This window comes from Musa acuminata, unplaced genomic scaffold (assembly GCF_036884655.1).
Source record: "Musa acuminata AAA Group cultivar baxijiao unplaced genomic scaffold, Cavendish_Baxijiao_AAA HiC_scaffold_1105, whole genome shotgun sequence".
Classification (NCBI taxonomy): domain Eukaryota; kingdom Viridiplantae; phylum Streptophyta; class Magnoliopsida; order Zingiberales; family Musaceae; genus Musa; species Musa acuminata.
The window spans coordinates 118,974-136,190 of record NW_027021318.1 but is presented as its reverse complement, the minus strand read 5'-3'; the positions used below and the strand labels follow the sequence as shown (position 1 = coordinate 136,190).

General features: G+C 38.5%; 3 protein-coding genes across 4 annotated transcripts; 1 reads left to right on the top strand and 2 right to left on the bottom strand.

Annotated features, from left to right (window-relative positions):
- The first annotated feature begins 1,527 nt into the window (after window positions 1–1,527).
- On the top strand, window positions 1,528–2,412 carry LOC135666524 (gibberellin-regulated protein 6-like). The gene is made up of 4 exons (XM_065178113.1): window positions 1,528–1,701; window positions 1,783–1,833; window positions 1,917–1,950; window positions 2,020–2,412. The coding sequence occupies exons 1-4, from the start codon at window positions 1,558–1,560 to the stop codon at window positions 2,199–2,201; spliced, it is 411 nt and encodes a 136-aa protein (XP_065034185.1). The 5' UTR covers window positions 1,528–1,557; the 3' UTR covers window positions 2,202–2,412.
- A 1,512-nt stretch (window positions 2,413–3,924) lies between these two features.
- On the bottom strand, window positions 3,925–6,065 carry LOC135666533 (transcription factor MYB60-like). Of its 2 annotated transcripts, none has more exons than XM_065178124.1 (4): window positions 5,890–6,065; window positions 5,010–5,160; window positions 4,790–4,919; window positions 3,925–4,705 (listed from the first exon to the last, which is right to left on the bottom strand). In XM_065178124.1, exons 1-4 carry the CDS (start codon window positions 6,058–6,060, stop codon window positions 4,099–4,101), a joined length of 1,059 nt encoding a protein of 352 aa, XP_065034196.1. In that variant the 5' UTR covers window positions 6,061–6,065; the 3' UTR covers window positions 3,925–4,098. The 2 variants fall into 2 exon arrangements, with proteins under 2 accessions (XP_065034196.1, XP_065034197.1); XM_065178125.1 differs by having other exon boundaries at window positions 4,802–4,919.
- A 370-nt stretch (window positions 6,066–6,435) lies between these two features.
- LOC135666532 (probable apyrase 6) lies at window positions 6,436–16,945 on the bottom strand. The gene is made up of 8 exons (XM_065178123.1): window positions 16,179–16,945; window positions 15,301–15,413; window positions 12,607–12,714; window positions 11,229–11,283; window positions 9,862–10,023; window positions 8,191–8,267; window positions 7,860–8,056; window positions 6,436–6,826 (listed from the first exon to the last, which is right to left on the bottom strand). The coding sequence occupies exons 1-8, from the start codon at window positions 16,804–16,806 to the stop codon at window positions 6,559–6,561; spliced, it is 1,608 nt and encodes a 535-aa protein (XP_065034195.1). The 5' UTR covers window positions 16,807–16,945; the 3' UTR covers window positions 6,436–6,558.
- Window positions 16,946–17,217: the final 272 nt, after the last annotated feature.

The following is a 17,217-nucleotide window of genomic DNA, read 5'->3' as shown; positions in this document are numbered from 1 at the left end:
ATTAACTCTTATAAGTAGTTATTTTTAGTATTTTAATCTTTATATTTTTAAAAATTATATTGAGATTTATGTACTGAAACATTTAATCCGTTGTTTTAATAAAATATTTTTTAATCTTATAAATTTATTTTTTAAATTTTATATAGGATTATTAATATTTTATTTTCGTAAGTATAGGGATCCCAATATAATTTTATTTTTAAAAATATAAGAATCGAAATATTAAGAATGTTAAGCCAAGATTAATTAATTAGAGATAATACAGTCAAATAAATATAATCTGATACAAGTAGAGATATTATTTGAAATAAATATCAAAGGTGGGAAAAGATTTATATAAGGTAATCGAATTGAGATTTGAATTAAGCCGTCTTAAGTTATTTATTTTAGAAAAAAAATATATGAAAATATTGCCATATGTTCATACAACAAATGCTTGCGCCCATTTCAGAAGTGGCAGTGATCCTAATAACTTTTCTAATCAAATTAAAACAGTAAAATAATATAGGTCAAATTCAAAAAATAAAATAAGTTTTTTATTTTTTCTTAGCTTAGTGTTTTTTCTTTTCTGAAACATGAGATTACCCATGGGTTGTGTGTCATTGTCATCTTTGCTATTCATTTGTCGTACCCTTATCTTATCATCTCCGTTCTTTGTTTATTTTTACTTTTATCATATTTGTCCTCATTTTTATTCGTCTTTAAGATAAAATGATAATATCTTACCCTTTTTTTTTTAATTCTATTATAAATTCTAATCGTAAATATAATTACGGGATCTTCGCTTACTACGAACATGAGCATCATATCATATCGACTCGTACCTCGATCACATTCTTATGAGATTATCTATCTCGATCGTTTTGACATTAACAATATACGAGAGACGTAGACAATTCGGATGAGGACGTAAACAATGAGAGCATGAAACCATAAAAAAAAAATAATGATCGATGGGATAAAAGTCAGGAGTATTTAAAAGAATACAAATATTTTATAAAAAAAATCTTGGGGAGAAAAAGTGAAAATTTAATTTTTTTTTAAATTATTCAATAGTATAAAACAGTACAGCAAAAACTTCATCAGATCACAATAACAAATGGAGAGAAGAGAGGGAGACAGTAAAAGGGCTTTTCACTGTTCATGCGCTGCATTACATATCCTCCTCCCCAGAATCCCATGCCGTGCCGACCCAGTTCATCCTGCTGCTCCAATCTTCTCGTCTTCCTGCAGCTCTAAGGTAGTCCCAAGTGCACTCGAGCACTGGTCCTTTCATTTCCATGGCGTTCTCAGCATAAAGAGACATCAAAGGTGGAACAAGATCCTCCCAAGATTGACCTGCGTCCAGTTGAAACATGCCAAGTGGTCAAACGCATTAAACACCTCCTCTCCTCCCCGAAGCGCGCCAGAAGACGGACATCCGGCATCTCGTGCAGTGTGCTGCGTCTCAGAGCGCACATGCCTTCCCTGACCTTTTTCGCCTCTTTTTGCCGCACCATTTGACCACCTTTCCGAGCCCAAAAAGAAGGTAAAGAGGGGGGAGCCCTTCTTATATGGATGCATTGGGAGCTCCTCTTGCTCTCCTTACAATATTCACCTAGCGCATCTCCTCCTGCCTCCATGCTCTGCTCTCCAATGGCCAAGTTGCTTCCGTTGATGATGCTTTTGCTTCTTATCTTAGTCTCTTTGGTCTCATGCGAGGTAAGGCTAGCTGATGCAGCATGATGCCATGCATCTAGGCAATGCAACACACTTGTATTCACCACTCAACCTTTCGTGCAGATTGTCCTTGAGGAGGTGCAGGATGATGATCTGTTTCTGAACGCCCAAAAGGTTAGGCTCTCTGCACACGACACTTAGATCATCTTGTTGGGTTCAATTAGCTTTAACTTGGGATTGCTTTGGATGTGATGCAGAGACAATATGGATCTGGGAGCCTTAAAAGCTACCGTAAGCTTTTGTTTACATGTTGATCGATTTCCATTTCCTCTAGTCTTTGGTGAACCTTTCCATCTACAGAGTGCCCTGGTGAGTGCACAAGGCGGTGCTCCCGGACGCAGTACCACAAGCCATGCATGTTCTTCTGCCAGAAGTGCTGCAGAAAATGCCTGTGTGTCCCTCCAGGTTTCTACGGGAACAAGCAGGTCTGCTCTTGCTACAACAACTGGAAGACCAAGAGGGGTGGTCCAAAGTGCCCTTAAATTGATCTATCACCTGCTTGTTTCTTGATCTACTGGTTTCTGTGGCTGTATCAGTTAGTATATGAGCAGGTCACATTTTGTGAGTAGAGCTACTGGTGGGCATTCTAGGGTTGTTTACGTGAGTGTCTGTAGTAGGCTGGTCATATATTAGTCTTGAACCAGTGTGAGTTTGATGTTTTAGTGGAACTATATGGTTTGAGATTCTTCTTTCTTTTGGTGTTCCTGATCTGGTTTTGTTTACTTGGCTGCACACCAGAAATTTAATGGTAGTCAATGGCTCCAACGTAATCAATAGAACATATAGATACTAGTCATGGTGACCCAGTAAATGCTGCAGTTCTTCTCTGCCTCCTGCTTCTTGTAATTTCACCCCCTTTTATGTTTCATGAAACAGATGTTTAGCTTGTTCTTCCTTCAGTTTTGATCAGGAGGACAGGCCAAAACTGGTCATTTTGGTGGAGCTGCAACTAGTTACTTTACATCTTTTACCCCATTGCAAGCTTTAACTCTTGTTCTCAATAGAACTGCTAACACCATTCTTTCTTACCCCGATGGTGTTAAAACTTGGTTCTTGTTAATTGCTTTCACTTGTTTGAATGCAGTACAAGGCCTTGTACTAGAAGGCTGATGTAATTTGCCAACCATTGGTAGAGGTCTGGATGTATTGAAACTCTTGTTGATATGGGCAACTGTTACCAACTCAATGGAATGCATGCATAAAATAAGCTGTGGCTGGGATTTAGCTCAATGATTGTGCTACCATTAACATTTGGTGTCACCTTTACTGGAAGAGGTCATTGTTTCTGTGGCTAAATGGAAAGGCAACATGCTGATTGAGAAGCTTGCAACTATCATACAGTTGCAAGAGAAATTACAGGTCACATCTAGAGGATCATGAAAGCAAAATATTCTGCTGCAGTCTTGATGTGTTATCTAGGTCTCCAGTTCATGTTATAAATATGGAGAATGGTGCAGAACTAGAAAATGGCTGGTAAATCAAACATTCAAACTGGACTACTCAAAAGATCTGTGGATGTGGAATTGAATATACATGTCTGCAGTGTGTCATATCTGCAACCTTTATGTTCTTGAGAAGCCCATTAGCTCAGTAGCTTCTAGCACTTGAATGTGTCATATCTGCATTGGCTCTCATACATGTGAGATCATACATATTAGACATTGTGCCTTGACAAGGATTTGATGACTCAGAAACAGTCTCAAGAAATATCAACATCCAAGACATCAATGTTCAATTTTCTTCTTTCATTCACCACTCAATTTGGTAGTACTGTTATGATCTGTGTGAACTGGTAGTGTCTCTTTCATGGAATTCAATTGCACATGCTTAATCAAAGATGGCTGACACAGAAGTATGAGTATGGTATGTGCAACCAGTAAGATTTTGTTTTAGAATGTTTTATGTCATCTTCAATCAGTTTTAGCTGATTGAAGTGTTCTGAGAAAAATCAAGATGAAACAACAGGAGCTTTTTATTTGTTGGCTTAAGCAAAAGAAATCACCAGTTTAAAAAGGGTTCCAGCAAGGAATGAAGATGGTGGCCTCACATGCAGAGTGCTCTGTCAGGGTTGCTGTGATTCAAGCTGTCATCTTAAATTTCTCAACACCAGTTTCTTTCTTCTTTCCTTTTTTTAGGCTCAATCATATCAAGTTTGCTCAATGAATGGGAACCACTGCAGTGCATTGAGAAAATGACACATGTTGATGCATCTGAGTTCAGTCTTCATATTATATCTGAGATCATACAGAAAATTCATTCACTATGTTACATTTGAGGCAAGAACCAAAGCTGCACATTAGCTTAGCACATACACCAAGTAGAAAACACTTTTTGACCCTCATTAATGTATTTTGTATCAGTTGCATGACCAGTGGATTGTCAGATGAAGGCATGGCTGATGGAATCAATATACCCCACTGAGAGATCTACCTGCCTTGCAGCTTCATCAAGAAGCCAATTCTCCAGCGCTGCCAAGGGAGGGTTTTGAGTGTCGAATCTTTTCTTTCCGTCAGCACAAGCTGGGGTAGACTGAGACCCATAAAATGAGGCTTCTGCTGATGGTTCCTCCCAAGCAGGGAGCAACTGTTTAAGCTCTTCGTTGAAGAGAGGATGACAGCTCTCCTGATCAACCTTCATTTGGATCCCATGGCACGTTAGATCTTGATCTGGAGCAGTAGGTTTAGCCTTTGGAGAGCACCTCGTCCATCCTTGGAGAAGCCTCGAGATGTTGTGTGTGCTCGAAGCATATGATGAGGAGCTTAGATCGGATGAAGGGAGATTAGAGTGATAAGAATTCCCACTTGCATTGTTGTTGTGGCATCTTGATATCATGATCTCAGGGCATCCGTTGTTTGAATCAGATGAAGTGGTGCAGCCAGTGGTTGCGACTTGATGCTTCTCGATCTTCTTCTTCAGGTGGGTGTTCCAGTAGTTCTTGATGTCATTATCTGTTCTCTGAGGAAGGTAAGAAGCTATGGCTGCCCACCTGCAGTAAGAGTCATCACAAGGATCAACCCGGAGCTGCAAACTATGTCACCATGATCGATGGAGATGATTGATGTAGATCTACTTGTTGCCTAACAAAGATTGGAGATGAACGATCAATCCCTCTTCGCTCTTAGTGAAGTTGCCACGCTTGATTCCTGGTCTGAGGTAGTTGGTCCATCTTAATCTGCAGCTCTTACTGCATCTCATCAAACCTAGAATTCAAGAGCAGAAATGGAGTCCATCAAACATAGCATTTGGCAGCCGAAGGAAGAAAACCAAAGATACAGAGGGGCACTTTTCACCGGTGTTAGCAGGCACCGATCTCCAATTCCCAGGACCATGCTTCTGTATGTAGGATACCAGTATGGTGTCTTCTTCCTGCGTCCATGGACCTCTCTTGATGCCAACCTTATCACAGCATTGAGACCTGCCCATCCTTCTCCTTGTCTTCTTCTGTGTGCAAAGGAACATGTGAGTGTTTATATAGGATGACTTGTGGAGGAGGATCAGCCATCATTTACATATCCTATCTACCTCTCTGACTCATTTACTTGTGCTGCTTTTTTTGTCTTTTTGCCTTGAACAAAGTCAGCTGGGTTTTTCCCTTTCTTTCATTTCAATTGTGTGCTTCCATTGTCACATGAATCAGCAAATTATCTTCTTCATCTTTCCAGTTGTGGGTTGAGAGAGAACCTCCCAATTAATGCATGGAAATTAATTGAGGTCCCCTTTCCATGATACTGATCATCTACCTGAAGGGGGCGGTTTTCTTTTCTATTAACAGCAATCTTGGTTTGACCACCATAGGTGTTCTTGTCGTGGTAAACTTATTTCATCATCACAATAACTCATGCAGACTCTTTAGGGTCATGACACCAATCGACATTCTACAGAGAGAGACACGAGAGACACTGCCACAACCACCATATGGTTGCTTATGTATACACAATTATTTCGATATGGCTTTAAATCAGACGAGTCTGAATCAAATCGATCGAATTAAACGTTATTTATGTTTTGAAAATGGATCAGACCTAATATGTGTCAATTGATTGATGAGTGACCGACACCACGATAATAGCTTTCTCACAACATTATTGGAAGATAGCAATCATAATATCTTATTCAGAGAGAGAGAGAGAGAGAGAGAGAGAGACAGAGAGAGAGAGACAGAGAGTATACGTGGGAGGATTTGGGAAGGGGGTCCGTGGTGGCTTCGGAGCCCGGCATCGGGTGTGAGTAGGTGTCGGGATCCCAAGCGTCACGGAATTGGATATGTGATACGATAGCGTCGCTTCTGGTCTTCTCGCTAATTTGCAATGTGATAAGCATGAGGTCTCGTGACCACCCCATTCAATAAGGAAAGCTACGGATCTCCACAACGTGGCTGTCACCTCTTGGATGGCAACTTCCACGCATTCATATCACCGGCAGAATTAGCGGTTCGGGTTGATCTCAACTTGACCCCTTCTCGTGCCGGATGCAGCCTGTCATGCAGTATATATATTATATACATCTGATGGGTACAACTACAAACAAAACCAATCAAATGCACCAACTTATAAAACATAATACAAGCTGATATAGCCCATAAAGATCACGTAGGCAGTACCTGCTTTTGCTGAAGGTGTCACCTGTTCCTTTGAGCAAAAGGTTTGAGCTGCCCAAGACGAACAAGCAGGACATGGGATCCCACAACTAAGTGAAGCTGGACACCAGCCAGAAAAATAAGGTTCCAAATCTCGGCTACGCTTCATTTCTTCTGTCATTTGTCTGTGAAAGAATAATTGTAATTTGCTACAAAGTGAATACTACGTGTACAGGTACTCCCAAGAAATGGAGAGCAAAAAATCATACAGGCATCCGAGTAACTATGTAATGTCCCTTTTCCAGGTCATAAATTGTCTTCAACCTTGGTCTTCGCCAATTCCATACATAAAGCACAGAAAGAGTTACTAATAGAAGAATTGCAAACAATGAAATGAATGTTAATGTATCACTCCCAGCAATGTTTGTGATGGTTTCTGCACCAGACTCGGTTTCCACCACCGTTTGCAGAATGAATGCACCCAGTGTCCAATCGAGAGGACTGCTTCCGGTGGGAACAGCAAACCCTATCCTGCATCCAGTAATTTGGATTTGAGTAGAGGGAAGTTTTCTTGGGTGACCACAAACAGTTTGCTGTTAAATGAACTGTTTTAACCAAGATTGGGATAGTTATAGAGCAACACCATATCTTAAAAAGACTTCATGGATGACTCAACAAACTTGTAGCCAGCAATCGATTTGATGTTGACCAACTCCTCCAGTGCGACATTTTATCAAACACCAACTTGTTATGAAAAGCATTGCCAAAAACATGAAATCTATTTGATACGGTAGCACTAAGCTAATTTTGTCAAATCCATCACATTGCCTTCACACTGGAGTGATATCTATGGTGTATAAACCATCTAATGTAGGTAACTAAAAGTAACATGACCACCATTTATGATAAAGATTTGAGGAACATAAATATATAGAAAGGCCAGTTAAAACAATGAACTTTAGAAAGAAGCACATGTTTATGGTATCCGTGTAACTTCAAAGTTTGAAATCACTATTTCGAAAATCATTTCTCTTTGTTTTCCATGTCAAGTGAACCAACATGCAACTACCTTCACAGCATAGCCACAAAGAGAATTACATGAAAGACCATATATAAAAGCAGATAACTATTGTATGGGGCAAGTACTAGAGATGTTTGTCTTAAGATATCCATAAATCTACCAATGCATTTACTCACAGAAGGAGCTACACTTCGAGCAAATTTTATGTTAATGTATGATCACACACGCACGATTATAATAGAGGATATATTAAATGGTATTTCTCCTAAAGACTCCATAGTATAGGCAAATGCATGCTCCTATAACTTCCAGTTACAAACACTAAATATGATAGCATGGAAGTGGTGTAATATTTACTCATCAATGAACATCGAATGGCTTCTAAAACCAAGAATGTTGCTGGAACTAACAAATCACGTGAATGCATATTCCATCTCAGCATGTACTTATCAGTATCACTGTGATCATGATTAGATTGTTTTGAAGCTTCTTTTACGTGATAAGACAACATCATTTGAACCAAAATGAGACAAAGAAGTTTACCGCTTTTCCTCCATAGGAATTCCAAGACCATCATGTAGTAGCGACACCATAAAAGCAGATGAAAAGCAATATTTTTTCAGGTCCATCTCATCAATGCCAAAGTGTTCCTCTTTTAGACTAACCCAATGATCCTCGCAATAGTGACGTCCAGCAGCTTCTACATCTGATAAAGATGCCTTTGGTGTCATCCCAAACAACTAAAGAAGGCAAATAATTAGAAAACACTACATATTAATATGCAAGTTTGATTACATAATTATAAAAATAAAAACTAAAAGGTTTAAATTCGATTAGAAAGCATTAAGTAATTTGAAAAGCATCAGCTACATACCTCTGAAATGTAGAAAAATTTCTCAAAAGCAAGTTGTTGTCCTTGCATATCAGCCTTAAATCTTTGTAAAATTTCACCTAGAATGGTGAAAAAGATCTTTCAGTCAAAGATTCAAAAAGATGATAAAAATTTCATGGTCATAAGATTTGTGAGAAATGAAGCATCCAAGTGTTCAATTTTTGATAAACACAGATAAGAACCACTTCAGGATTATATTCCACAACTTTGGATCTAGCTGTATAGTAACCATTCAATACTCCACATCAACAATGCAAAATTCTTGCAGTTTTTGCCAAGGTTTTACAAAACAAAAGGAGAAAGGTAACTTGGAGCTTGCCAGCAATTTAGGCACAAGGTGGGGGGGGGGTTAGTGGAGCCCTAGGGGTCAACAGTATCCAGCCATAGAATTTGCTGGTGGTTCTAGATGCTACTGCTCCTATTTCTCCTATTCCATCTGCATTAGATGATGGAGATTTATCCTTGGCCATTCCATCCTGCAGCCAGTGTACTCTAATTTCCTTAAATTTCCATTTTCTCTATCCTTCTCTTACTAGAGCATCAACAAATTGGATTCAGGCAAAAATGGAATGGAACATATAGTGACTTAAAATTATGTAAAGAAAATCCAATGAAACCAATATGTCAAGCAACTGAACCACTAAAACACCTGATTTTACTTCCACAAACATCCCTGCTTCAAAACCAAGGACCTTTGAGGGATGCTGGGGCTCAGTTTAAGAACCTAAGGACAGCCCTGTTGTGGCTCAGGTTAAGCACCTAAGGACAGTACCTAAGGCATTTTATTGACCCACTTTTCCAAATAAGGAAGATAATGGTATAAACTACTAGATGATGGACACAGTAATTTTAAGGTTCTTAATCAGCACAACAAACTATTCTGTTGCAATGTATTTCCTCTAATGACATAGCAGCACTATCTTGACTCGATTGTACTAGGGTGATCTGAGAAAAAAGATCCAAATCATAATTGATAATTTCTGCAATGCTATAGACAAATTGATTTAATGTCCGGATCCCAAGTTGTGTAACAATAGATTAGGCCACTATTACATGTGAAAATAGGAATATAATGTTTATAGATCACACCTCTGTTGAGTACAGAAGCACAATGTAGCCTTAAAATCACAACAGAAGAACTAAAACAAAAATAAAACAAAAGGTCCCAACCATAAGGGTACAATTACATAAATGATTTCTTGCCCTCAAGCTCTACTGAGGACAATATCATTGGTCAAACTAAAAGCTATCAAATATCTTTCTACTGTTTCTAATAAAGTAATTTTCGGCTCCTCTGCTACTCCTACACACCATTGTTTCTCATAGACTCACCTTGTTAAGCAGTGCAGCTGTAAATCTGTTTCCACTATGTGATCCTCAATCAAATAGTACCCCTAATTGTTCACAAATCTAAATATTATTTGTTTTAACTATTTCTAGTACCCCTAACTTTCTGTGTTCATATGATCCAAAATAAATTTGTGTTGGCTATTAGTTGTCTAATGCAAACCTCCCTTTTACATGACCAGGGACCAGCAGTGGAAAGATGTAATAATAAGCATGACAAGAGAAATCGCCAAAAAAAGAGAAGAAAACTTCAGAAAAAATAACCGAATAATATATAAAATACACAATTGCACATCAGTAATCTACCTTGTTGCAGGAACATATAGGCCTTCGATCTACATGTAGCAAAATTACCCTCTACATCATGTGAGATGTTCTTTTGAAGTGCATTTGATGTTGCAATAGAACTTCGATTGTACCCTTTAGGAATGCATGAAGACCTGATAGGTCCCTCAATACTGCCTGAAGCTGCAGAATAAAGAAGGCTTCAATATAATCATATAATTCTTTGTGCCCTCTACAAAGAAAACAGACTGACATGCAAAGCTTGAGTTGCAGATAAATCATAGGTGTCTAGTTTTTGTTCAAAATTTTCAAATCTTTATGAAAAACTGAGCAATAACAGCTAGATCAGCATTGCAGATGCTCTTGCTAGTGATTTTTGGTTCCTCCCATATTTCTGGTGTCCAACCAAAAATGCCCTTAAGAACGAGACTTTGGGTGCTTTTCTGATGGCCTTTGGTAATAGAATGTCAGTGCAACTTGAGAATGCACACTAGCTATTTTCTAACACAAGAAATTAGTTGTAAAGAGCCCCAAAAATAAAGAAAAAGCTGAAATACATGAGAATTTTGTGTAAAGCCAAATAAGGATAACAATAATGTTCAAGAGAATTTGATGGTTCAAGAAAGGAGGGTGGTGGTAGGAAATGTCTACAACTGAATATTGACTGATAAATGAAGTACATAAAATTTAATACTCAAAATTTAATTATCTAGAATATAAGAGTTGAGCTAAGAGAAATAATTTAGATAATTTGGCAAAATAAAACTAACATCAGAGAAGAATTTTTATAAGAATTAGTGGCCAAGGATGAGGATTTAAGTACTGAAAACTGTTCCAAGCTAAAATCCACTTACAAACCCCAAAAGACAGATTGTACTTAGGATCTTCACCATGGCATTCTGCCTCTGCCATTTGGAGCTTCAACTACATAATTTTATTGATAATCATAACAACAATGGTTGAAACATAATCGTACTTTACTTGTTGAAGAAGCAGGGATCATAGACAGCTTTACTTAATGGCTCATTATTAGCTTCTGTAATAGGACCATTTGATTTCTGGTAGATGAATATAATAATTTAAGATCTATCGACTTTTTTGTCTCCAACTTGTATAATGACAGAAAGACCTTTGTCTATTGTTTTGCAAGTGTCCTCAATATCATCAGATTAACTATTGAATCAAATGTTACCTATGTTCTATGGTTCTTTTAAATTCAGGTAGACATTTTGCATATACTATTAAGAAAAAAATTCATGACTTAAATAGTTCCATATAAGTAGCAAACACCCTCCATTCCTTTGTCCACACATGTGAACCTTGCTCTCAAGTCCCCAGTTTTCACAGCTAAGGCTAGGTCGATGATGATACTATCTTAGGAAGCTCACCTGTTGCCACAATGCTGGAGTTACGTAATTCTGTCAATGATTCCCATGCTAAATCCTGCGCATAGTCAACAATAACAGGCCTTTAGTTCCAACATTATGACATAAATAAAAGAAAGCACAAGAAAACTTCACTATTTAATCAGACAAGGGCCCTGCCATATTTGCTGAATTACTCATCATGATATTACTATGAACAAGTTAACATATAAATGGCATTTCCAGCTTGAATTTTTAACCAAAAAAAGGTACTGATTAAAAAAAGACAAGAAAAAGGTACTTACTTTCAGAAATACAAGAGATTTGCCTTAAAAGAATATAAAGGTACTACAAAAAAAACACTTGCAGCATACAAATATAAAGTTAATGGTATGATCATAATAATACAACAAATAAAAGATGTTAAATACTAAATTTGATTGCTAGGATTGATCTGATAATCAATAAAATCCATTAGATTAATCATTATCATCATCCTTTTCCCAAAAATATAAGGCCACCACAGAACATACTTAAAAAAAGAGATTTCCATGGAAGATTTGACAAAATATTATAATAGCTATCAACCTAACAATTGAATGATCAATAGAAGCTAAGTTTGAGTATAAGAAAAATCTGCCCAAAAACCTAAAAGCTTAGTTGGCTTACGAAACAATGTACTTAATGGTTGCATTTAGATTAGTTCGCTAATGGAGCAGTATTCAAACAAAAAATGACACACTTTGCAGAAAGCAATACTCATTTCAACGGCACAAATTAACAAAAACACAGACAAATCGAACGTTCAAGTATCCAGAAAAAGATGAAACTTAAATTCTTCTTGAACAGTTCAACTTTTCACTCTTTGACTAAAATCAAGATATTGTCTTAGTTCTTTATTGTATCATATTTCTGAAGTTCCACACAAGTACTCATTTTGAGGCCTGTCCTTGTAAACCTTTCAAAGTGTCACCCCAGACTCAGCATCCTCACATATGAGCTTCGTCATTTCTTCACTTCAGAAACATTGTATCATATTTCTGAAGTCCCACAAGAAAGCATCATACTAATTTTTAATGTATCAGCATACTACCAAACCAAGAAATACATGGTCATTAAGATTTTGACTTGAGTAAAACGTAGGTATTAAAAACATCAGCTCATTCAACTAGAAAACTATATTTCAATTTGCATAACAAAGTTCCACACATCGAGTTTATAAAATTCCTAGAATAAATTATCTAAATCCTCAAATTTGATATTTGTAAGGGATTTTTTTAACTTAACAACAAAAATGAACATTAATCACTGTGGATAAATAAATCACAATGAAACATAAACCAGACAGTCAAATCACAATTTGACTTGGAAAATAAATCCATGAGTTACCATCATGTGTTACCTGACCAGCTTGGTGAATACTTTTGCAGTAAAGGTTATAAGTAACACCAGGCAGTTTAAGCATCCGAGAGTATTCCAAGGGAGGTGGCTCTTCTGGAACAAATGTAATCTGCACGTGAGAATGACTTTAGTAAGAAAACATGAGTTTTAAGAGAGCATTTTATTGTATATGTCAGAACCTAAAAGAAGTTACAGCCAGTAATATTCTCAAATGCATCATCTATTTTGACATAAACAAGAAGTGGGCCAAACCGCCAAAGATTGAAATATTATGAGGATCCATAAATTGATAACTCACATGCCAAATCTACTGAAGATAATATTATGAATCTTAGTCATTAATATACCAAACCATAATTAACCCCATGGCTGACCAAGTAACCGACTAGTCAACCATTGGCTGGCCCAATAGATGTGATATCCATCCCCCTCATGGGTTGTCAGGATTCAATTCCTCAAATGTGCATAATTGTGCCTAAAGAAAAAGTACCACATTTGAATTCTGTCTTATTATATTCCTCATCTCTTCAATTTCTCCCATCCAAAATTTCTTTTTCTCCCCATAACCGTCAAACTTGGAGATGTCAAAGGATGAGCAAGAAGGCAACGCGAAATGACATATACATACTGGTTGCTGGAGAAAATCATCGTCGGATGTAACCATCACCAAAGAGGAAAACATTCAAGGTACAAGTTGTCCCAGCCAAGAAACCTCCTTCTCCTCTTCCTGTATATTCATGTTCTCTATCTGCCTCAAGATAGAGCTTCATATTCATCCTCACTGTTGGTAGCCATGGTTGTTGACATATAATATATCATGCAATAAAACTTAAATAGGTGAGGGTAGAGAAGAGATGGGTTGATCAGCCTTGAATTTAGAGGTAGATAGTTGGATAATGTAGATAAGGATGGAAAGTCAAAGAATTAGGGATCACCAGACAATGCTAGTGAGGTTATAGCAGCAACAGCTGGTGGTGGTTGACAGCAGAAGCCAACAGTCAATGGTTGCCATAGACTGGCAGCCACCCATAGCCAGGAACAACCGGGTACAACAAAGGCTGCAACCAGACACACCACTAGCTGGTGGCTATAGGTGGATCACTGTCAATGAGCAATCATTAGAGCAGCATCAGCTGACTGCCAGATGAGGCTGGCTGCTGTGACAGGTTGACATGGGATGATCAAATTGTTGATCATTAAAAGCTTACTTTAGCTGTCAGCTCACCCCTAGGTTATCACCAATTTGTAACAGCAGGTCACCAGCCGATTGGTTATTACAGTGGCAGCCGGTGGTGGAATGGGGATTGTGACAGGTTGCAATGGGGGCCATGGCTGCTGCACCATTGGTTAGTCATAGTAGGTGTGTCACGGTCAGTGGGCAGCTGGATGATTGGCCGAGTCACTGGCCATGAACCAAGATATACACTAGGGCTCAAGCCATAAGTGATATGGAACATGTATTTGGGTTACGTCTGACTGATTGGGCAATTTACATGGGTCTAAGTTAAGTGGGCCAAGCCCAAACATATTTGATTTAGGTTCATTTCTAAATCAGGTTAGCTGTAAAGTTCATGATGTATATGTAATTTTTATCAGGGATCCGTTCATAAAATCTAGGGATTGATTTTGAAAACCAGGGACTGTTCTATAAAACCCCATGTATAAGTCTGTAAAGTTTTGTGCACTTGATTGTAACAATAAGGTACTGAACTATAATTTGACAATAACTTTCAATTTTTAACCAATTTGTTGAAATATCTAGCATATTACAGATCCTTCAATTGAAAATTCTTTTGGCATCAATTTATTACATGACGTAATAATATACTATTATGTTTATTTGCTGGAAATGTAGATTCAGATTTTTTGGCTACCGTAGAATTTTATTAAAGCATGATTTCAATATGATAGTTCCCTGTGGCATGGTGTATATGAAATTGACAATATATCACATTATGGGACCATTTATTTTATAATATTTGTGGAGGAAAAAAAACCTTTTTAACATATTTGGATGGATGTTCTGTAATCCTGAAGAAAAGGTAGACTAAAGCTAGTAAGGTGATTTCCATAAGGAATTAGTGTGTTGCCAAGAATATCAATGGTTCATTAGACAGTTCCCCATATCCACAAGAGAGACATATTTCCTATATGGTAGGTAGGACAACATTCCATCAATAGGTGGAACAATATATTGTGAGATGGAGTGATTCCTGATGTCTATAAGAGAGATCATCTCATCCCAAGAAAATTAAAGAAGCCACATACCTCATGTCCATAAGTAAGATTTCATCATTTTTAGGTGATTGGAGAGGTTCAATGTGTAGCTAGGCCTGTTGATGGGTGTGATTTATTATACGAGAAGATTCCTTAGTTACGAAGGATAAAATAAACAATTACTTTGAGACGCTTTATTGTGTCTCCCATCCGAAAGTAGGAAATAATCTCCACATCCCTCCTCTATCCCTTTATTCTGATACTAAAAAATTACATCTCCATGCATATTTGTGTGCAACCGTTGGATGGTCATGTGATGAGAACATATAAATACTTGCATCATTAACATAAGATTTTGGCCAACTGAGAAAGAATGCATAGCAAAACATATGAAAAATATATCATTTTTTAAATCAACAAAATGACAAGTATAAGAAGGAAAATACTTCACAGGATTAAATTGTATAAACATGATAACCTGAGCAGAAGCCCCACCAAGTTCAATTATCCCCATAGTTTCCTGATGATTCCCTCCTAATGTCCCAAGGACATAGTTGGCAGCTATCCAAGCATAGATACCTTTTTGTTGGCCTGCAGTACAAATTCAAAGTTTTATCTTTTAATTAAAGATCTGTGAACCAGCATTGCTTGTAAAATGCTTCAAGTTGAATCAAATCTACAAGAGACAAGTAGCAGACTGTGGATAGGAGCACATCCTACTGAGTTAAACCTAATGAGTTACTTACGAATTCTATAAGTTGAATCAAAGCCTGACGTGTATAGTACAGCAAAGCCCCCCCCCAAAAAAGTTATACAACATGTGCAAACCAACAATTAGAATGAAACATTCTGAGTTACTCATGAATTCTAAAAAAAGTTGAAAACAGTATCGGGAAGTTAAAAATAATGTCAAATCATCATGCCCCAGATACGCTGATCGGTGATCCATGGATGTGCTACAATGGCAAAGATTACCGATTGTGCGCCATAAGGGTTATATAACTACCAAAATGCTAAAGCACATACAAAATTCTATGATCAATAGTAACAATTGTCCTGCTGATTCACAATATTCTAAGACTAGATGTATACAGAAAGAAATGACATCTATAGTTTAACAGTCGCTATATAAGAATAAAGAGCATAGTTCATCTGTGTAGGCTGCCCTCCTTGTTCTAGTTGGAACATTGTGAAAAGTTGAAGAAAAGAGTGTATTCTTGTGTGACTGTCACGCCATAGTTATAACGGATAACAAATTGCTAATACAATTGGAATCTATAAAACAATTTGATGCCGTTCCATGGATAAAGTCAACTGAGTGAACATGAAAGGAGAAGCAAAAGCGAACAGACGAACCAGTGATGGTGGAAACCCAATCATCCCTAAACATGAACCCAGACGACCTCAGCACCTGCCTGCAAGATTCCAAGATCGCCGTCCTCACGCGCAACGGACAGCTCCCCAACCCTCCGTTCTCGATCAGCTGCACCTTCGTCGTCCTCCACTCCGCCGTCGGTACCCTCCCCTTGGCAAACTCCAGAAGCTTCAGAATCGACCCACCAGCCTCCTCCGGCGCCGCAGCGAACGCAACCAACCCGGGCTTCACCCGCATCGACACCGACCCCTTGCCATCGAAGCCAACAAAAGGGATCCTCCCCTCATTGAGGAACTCGAAGACGTGGATCCGGGATCCGGATGAGCCGGCGTCGATTACGAGGCCGAAGCCCTTGGGTCGAGGGGCATCGAAGTGGGACGAGAGGTGAGCGCGGCCGGCGGCAGCAAAGAGGTAGAAGAGGAACGGAAGGATCAGGAGGCCGGCAGAGAGGATCCAGCGACGGTCACCTCCGCCGCAGAGTGGGGTGCGGGGGGCCGGGGGAGGGGGCGCGTAGTACAAGCGGGGGTGGAGCTGGGTCCGGTGCGGGGGGAAGTAGGCACCGGCGGAGGAGGACGAGGAAGCCCGGGATTGGAGGGAGGAGAGATCCATGGAGGACGGGGATCAGAGTATGGGTGGGATTATTCCGGGTTCCATCTGCTAGGGTTCCCTCTCTTCCTCTTCCTCCTCCTCCTCGCCGATCGATGGAGCCGGTAAAGCAAGACCACAGTTGTTTGTTAAGATGGGGTCTAAATATATACTAATGGAGGCGGACTCGATCCTAAGCTTGCGAGTTCAAGTCGGTGACTTGTTTATGTACACCATGTTCTACACCGTGGAATTAATAGAATTGTGTGTATTTTTTATATAGACCCTTACACAGCTCTCAAACTACTAAATTAGTCACAATCTCCATGCATATATGGTATTGTTTATTTAGCATATTAATTAATTAATGACATCAAGATTTGGTTCGAGTTCCAACCCGGTTCGGTTCTGGTTCGAGCCTACTCATATACACAC